Here is a 6,465-nt window from a genome sequence, read left to right on the forward strand (position 1 = left end):
GTCTTTTTGTGCCATAATTAGTCTCACTTCTGTAGTTTTGTGTCTTTATTAGTTAGTTGTTTTTTTTTTTTACCCTTTTGTGTTTTAATTTGTGCCATTTTTTCATTTTGGGTCATTTTTTCTCCTTTCTGTCATTTTGAGTCATAATCTGTCTCATTTTTCCAGTTTTTATATGTTGTCTAATTTTAATAATTTTGTGTTGTTATCATTTCTGTTATAATTTGTTTATTTTTTTCCATGTATGTTGTCCCATTTATGTTGTTTTGTGTCTTAATTTGTCTCATTGTTTTCATTCTGTATTCTCATTTTTACCGTTTTGTGTCTGAATCTGTCTCTTTTTTTTAACCATTCTTGCAGTTTTGAGTCTCGATTTTGTCATTATGTGATGGATCATCATTTGGCATTAATGATGAAACAAGATGGCAGCCAAGTCAACTCCTTGTTTGTGGGGTCTAAACTTTTATTGTCTTGTAGGATTAACTGCAGTACTGCTGCTACACAACAACCTCCACCACACCAACAACACAACTGTTCATTAACTGCTGATATTTTCTTTGACTTTATCAGGGAGACACCATGACGTCAGAGGACCTCAAAAACATCCTGGATGATCTGGATGATGAGGAGCTGCGTACATTCCTGTGGTTCCTGCAGCAGCCCAACCTTGTTCAAGGTCTCCCAGCCATCACAAAGTGTCAACTCCAGACATCAGACAGGTGTAAAACTGTGACTGTGATGGTACAGACTTATGGATTTCAAAAAGCTGTGCAGATGACCAGGGTGGTTTTACAGAAGATCTCCAGGAATGATCTGCTGGTGAAGATTCCTGCCAGCAGCTCAGGACCAGAAGGTCAGTCACAAGACAAGAACAACATGATATCATTACAGTCAGAAAGATGCATGATGGTTCTGCTACAGTTTGATAGAGTTCAGGTTCTGCTACAGTCTGATAGAGTTCAGGTTCTGTCAGTTTTTCCTGAGTCCACATTAAGGTCAGTTCCTCTGTAAAATCTACTGATCAACCCTACTGACTGAATGCTGCCCCCTGCTGTTTAAACTTTGATAGAACACCAAAATTAGTTCTGTATGAGCTGACCTTCTGGAAGCAAAGCATGTCCTCACCTGTTCTCACCAAATTATGAGGTGATCAGACAGTTTCTGAAGATTCTTCATTCATTCTGTTTAGCAGGGAGTCCTACAGTTTACAACCAGAGGGAAGCTGACCAATCAGCTCTCAGTAAGGACAGAGACATGATGTTGAAGCAGCTGCATTCCAAATCACAAACCTTTAAGTTTAAATACATCCTACACAAATTATTCACTGTGTCCTGCATACAATTAGAACATCCTACTTCATAATATGGAGCCTTAAACTGTGACTATCCCAGTCTGTAGTAATGTGGTGTCATCTGACTGTGAGCTCTCAGCAGCTCAAACTTATTTCTATTTCCACATCACACTGTTAAGAGTTATGACTGCTCATAGAATGTGGATCAGAACGGCCAGAAAAACATGTTAGTTTTCATTCTCCAAAATCAGTTTGAATGCTGTAGGACATCTGGGTATTTCTGACATACTACATTTAACATAATATGTACTGGAACAGACTACATCTTTTTCTGTGCATACCATCTGACATGTTATTATGTAGTACTATGTAACATTATCTTCTACTTTTAATCCATCAACAACCTCCCAGCGACCTACCACACTGAAAAAGTCTTCAGAGGGTTTGGATGGAGCAATAAGGCAGTCATGTTGGCTGACAATTTAAGGGGACACTGTTGCTGCATCCTGGGCTTAGCTCCACCCTGGATGACTGTGGACACTGTTACCTCTAAGCTGCGCACGTGCGGCCATTACATTTTATTAGTGTGGTTTCACTGTTTAAAAAGATGCCACTTCTTTTCAGACAGAACCTGTGATCATAAAACAACACAAAACTCTTAGTTTTGTGTTAATAAAGCACTTAAAGCTTTAAGTATGACTAAATGCTTTTTTCAAAATTAAATAAACCACTCCTTGGGTGGTAGTGGCCCCAAGTTCAGTGAAGTTGGAAAGATATTCACAGATTCAAGACTTCCAGCTTCAATAACTTGGTAGATATAGGTTGTCAAAAACATAAACGATGCCTCTTTCCCATTGTTGTAAAGCACACGATGTGCTACAAGCCCAGTTTTAGCTAAAGTCCCTGTCTTTCAAGCTGCGGAAATTAACATTGGTGTCTATGGAGTGAACAGGTACGGTCTGCAAATTGCAAAACTGCTGCAACAGCGAAGAGAGACACAAATATTCAATAACTTCACTCTTATACACTGTACTGTCACCAGAATCACTGCAGCCTTCAACTGGCTCCTGTTGACAAAGTGTTTTAACAGAAATGTAAATGCTGTAATTTGGTTCTTTAATAAACCATGTAACTTGGATGGATGCGATGCTGGCGTGACCACAGTGTACATGTCTGATGTTGCTCACAGGGGTCCAAGGGACCGCTCAGGGGGTTTGTGTGTTTGCTCAGACTCATGAAAAATTAGAGGGAACATTGACTGTGGCTGCTTTAAAAAGACAGACCTTCTTCCCTCTATAGCAGAATAATGATGAGGTGAAGCCAGAACAGTCTGTTCTTCAGAATGGTCTGGATATGCCAGACTAATGTCAGAGGAACATTAGGTTTTACTTTGAAGGAGCAGTTTGGTGTCAGAAAACCAGAGTTAATCAACACCATACACTCATCAATAAATGTCAACATAAAGTCCCTTCTAAGTCTGTTGTAGCTGAATTAAATGAAAGCAGTAAGCAGTGGAGAATATAACATGTGATCTCTGTCTGTCTGTCAGTGCATGTCAGTGATGTTGGAGAACCCTCAGAGAACAGAGAACCTTCCTCCTCTCAGACTCAGCCTCCTCTTCCTCAGACTGAAGGTAAAACTGATGGATTGTTTGGTCTGTAAAGAAAGATGGCAGCAGTTCCTCATGCCTGAAATGGAAGCTGAGTTTAACCATTGTGCGTGGTCACCGCCTCAGGGGGGGCGTAATCGACCCAAGGTTTTTGGGGTACCAGACATCCACTCATTCAGAACTTTTTTTAACTAGAGAGATTGAGATTGGGGGGCGGGGGAATTTCCATGATCTAATTTTGACCATGAAAATATAACAAGTTCATCCTGCAAGCAGCTGGTTGAAACTGGCTGCTCTGAAACTCATAATACCAATGTAAGTTGTTTATGTGCCTGCTTAAAAGCTCACTTGTTTCCAGTCACTTGTTCAGACTCTACTCTGTTCAAGTAATTTCTTGCGCAAGTAAAACTTTGCTTTGACTTGAGAGATGGCTGAGTATTAATTTGGAAAAGTCAGGATTCCACTGAAGAATACTCCTGACAAAAGGATTAACAGGAGTACAGGTGTGAAAGTCATCATGAAACTAAAAGTGAGTTTAAGAGTTTAAAGTGCAATCAAGTCCTGTTGTATCACCACAATGAGTCAAAGTGCAATTCATACAATGTTAAATCAGTATATAAAAACATTTTATTTAACTCAAAATTAAACGCAAACAGACTGATGCTGCATCAAGAACTCCTGTATTCAGATTCAAGGGTCCACCAGAGGAGGAAACAGGAACAATGGGTTGGTGCTGGTGTTATGCTGTTGTATAAATCTTGACTTTCAGCTGTCAGTATGTTTGTAGAATGGGCTTTCAGAACTAAAAATGTGTCTCACCACTACTTTCTTAGATGCGTTCCCATTTTAGAGATCAACTATTGTGTGTTATTGTAGCACAAGCTTGGATTGTCTTTTTTGTTTGTTTGTGTCTTCTATCTCATATGTACACACTGGTTACTGTAGCTCTTGTTTGGCTTCAATATGTAAATGTAAATTCCAGTTATGTGCGGACACCTTCTGTTCCAATACTGATCTCTAATGAATGAAATATTTATTTGATAGGGGCAGTGCAACGTTATGGAAGCATCGTGGATGTTGACACTACTGGAGCTTCAAGGGAAACAGCTCAGCAGGACCGACTGGACTGCTTAGGTAAATGTTGTAGAAACACAACTTGTGGTGAAAGTATGAATCTGAAGCATTTTTGTAAATATGGACATGTAGTCATGTAGATCACATTATGACACTGAGGCCTACATCCTGCTGTCTGATTTTTCTCTAAAAGGTGTGGATGCCTCAGAAAAGATGGCAGAGACGGATGCTGAGAGAATGGAGAAATACAGATCAATAATCAATGCAGTGGGAAGAAAATATGACATAGAACCAGCTCTCATTGCTGCCATCATCTCCAGACAGTCCAGGGCTGGAAACGTGCTTAATAACGGCTGGGGAGCATATAAAACCTGGGGACTGATGCAGGTAGAAAGAAAATCCCACTCCTTTACTCATACATTGTTGGCAGAGCTTCACTGAGCCTAAACCACATCCTGTTCCTTCTCCATCTCTGTAGGTTGACACCAATCCAAATGGAGGTGGACACAAAGCTAAAGGCGCCTGGGACAGCGAGGAACATCTCTGTCAAGGCACCGAGATCCTGATTGATTTTCTCATGCGGATCCGCAACGAATTTCGCAGCTGGACACGTGAGCAGCAGCTGAAAGGTTTGTTTTACTGAATCAGTAAACTCTCACATGTATCAGCTCTTCTAATCAGTTTATTAGTTCTTATTTGTCTCTCCAGGGGGGATAGCAGCCTACATAACCGGAAATGTAAAGTTCGAGTGCTATAAGAAGGTGGATGAGGGAACCCCAGGCAAAGACTTTTCCAATGACGTTGTTGCCAGAGCTCAGTGGTACAAAAATAATGGCTTTTAACAGCTGAAACTGTCAAACATGTCTGAGAAATCATGAAAGAAACACCTATGTAATGTGTCAACCTGAATTAACATAATGCAATTCACAAACTGTGTCTCTGCTCATTTGATTTATTTTGATGTGACATAATGTCTGCAGGGGTCCGTGTATATTTTGGTAACTGGATTTTCCGTTCTAAAGCAGGTATTGAAAAACAAAAAACCAGTGGTTATTTGATTTTTGTTTTCAAAGGCAAAAATTAAAATTGAAATACAAGGCGTTTTTCCTTTTCACGATCAAAAAGGGATATACGAATTTTTAAAAATGCTTTGATTTTCATTTTTTATTTACAATAACAAAAAATAAAATAAGTAAGAGACAGTAACGAAAAAAAGTCCGTTTTTTCGTTTTCTGAGACCGGAAGTGGTCATCAGCAAGGGTGGAGCCAAACAGAGTACGGTGCATAGACTGTAAATAAATGGGTTTTTTTTGTTAGTTTTCATGGTCAAAATGAAAGATCAAGTGGCCGATCTTAAAATAAATCAATATCGATTTTTTATTTATTAAGTTTTGCAACGCAAGGGGGCGTGGTAACCTGATTGACAGTTTGTCTGGAATGACTGACAGTCTGGAGGATGTAGCCGAGACTCTGCTCTCCTGGATTGGATTAATTCTGATATGGTCACTGGTGGTTTATCGGTGAAGAAGCAGAACCTTTTCCACAGACACTTTTCCTGCCTGTTGGCTTGTTTTAACCATTTTGCTACCTTCGGCTGATTCTACCAGCAGACACTGAAAGTTCGGTAAGTAGGCTAAATGTTTATTTTCTTATCGGTGCCGCTTTTAATGCACTTCATATGCAACTTTCGTGTCAGATATAATGTGTGCCATGCAGTCCAGATGTTGGTGGAGTTTATTTCTTTGTGTATTGACAAGAGAAGAGAATTAGCATCCTGTAAATATATATTATTCCTTTAATATAAATTAGTGATGCTAACCGAGCGAGCTGCTCAGTCGTAGCCTGATTAAAGCTAACATAGCATTAAGCTAACGATGTTTGCATTGTGTTTCACGGAAAAGGCTGAAGTGTGTCGTGTTAGTGTAATGTGGTACATTTAGTTAATAAAACTGTGTGGAGACGCTGGTTCACATTAATGTAACGTTTAGAAAACCTAAATGTGATTAAAACAGTAAGGTTAAGGTTCTATGTTGTCAGTAGTCCTAAATATCTGCTGAGTCTCTGAAGTTAAACTGGAGAAAACAGTAAATTTACTCTCTCGTCGTTAACATTGTTTAATGACTGATTCACATGTTGTAGTACATCTTAGTGCAGATTAGAAAAATAACCTCCCAGAATATGTCCAAAATAATGATGAACACTACAGTTAATACATTTAAACTGCAGCACAGATAAGCTGGATAATAAAATCCTCTCCTAAAGCTAAAGTGACTGCAGGCCTTTCTGTCGTTCAGTGCTTGGAAAACTATATGAAATAGGAAATCTTTCCAGGGTCACTTTAAAATGAACCTCTGCTGTTGATGCTGATACTGTGACATCTCTCTTCATCTCAGGTGTCTCATGTTCACTGTGAGGATCTTCTGAGTGAAGCCAACAGAAGGAAAACCTCATCTGGTTGTGAAGGAGATTGAATGGACGACATCCTCAGTGAACC

At 39.5% G+C, this 6,465-nt stretch overlaps 1 protein-coding gene across 2 annotated transcripts; it reads left to right on the top strand.

Annotated features, from left to right (window-relative positions):
- Positions 1-425: 425 nt before the first annotated feature.
- Positions 426-4,902, top strand: LOC127532215 (lysozyme g-like). 2 transcript variants are annotated; one of them, XM_051943569.1, is made up of 7 exons: positions 426-445; positions 568-850; positions 2,838-2,921; positions 3,942-4,031; positions 4,165-4,358; positions 4,450-4,600; positions 4,661-4,902. In XM_051943569.1, the coding sequence occupies exons 2-7, from the start codon at positions 577-579 to the stop codon at positions 4,726-4,728; spliced, it is 861 nt and encodes a 286-aa protein (XP_051799529.1). In that variant the 5' UTR covers positions 426-445; positions 568-576; the 3' UTR covers positions 4,729-4,902. The 2 variants fall into 2 exon arrangements, with proteins under 2 accessions (XP_051799529.1, XP_051799528.1); XM_051943568.1 differs by lacking the exon at positions 426-445 and having other exon boundaries at positions 4,680-4,902.
- The last annotated feature ends 1,563 nt before the right edge of the window (positions 4,903-6,465 follow it).

Source organism: Acanthochromis polyacanthus, chromosome 22 (genome assembly GCF_021347895.1).
Source record: "Acanthochromis polyacanthus isolate Apoly-LR-REF ecotype Palm Island chromosome 22, KAUST_Apoly_ChrSc, whole genome shotgun sequence".
NCBI classification, from domain to species: domain Eukaryota; kingdom Metazoa; phylum Chordata; class Actinopteri; family Pomacentridae; genus Acanthochromis; species Acanthochromis polyacanthus.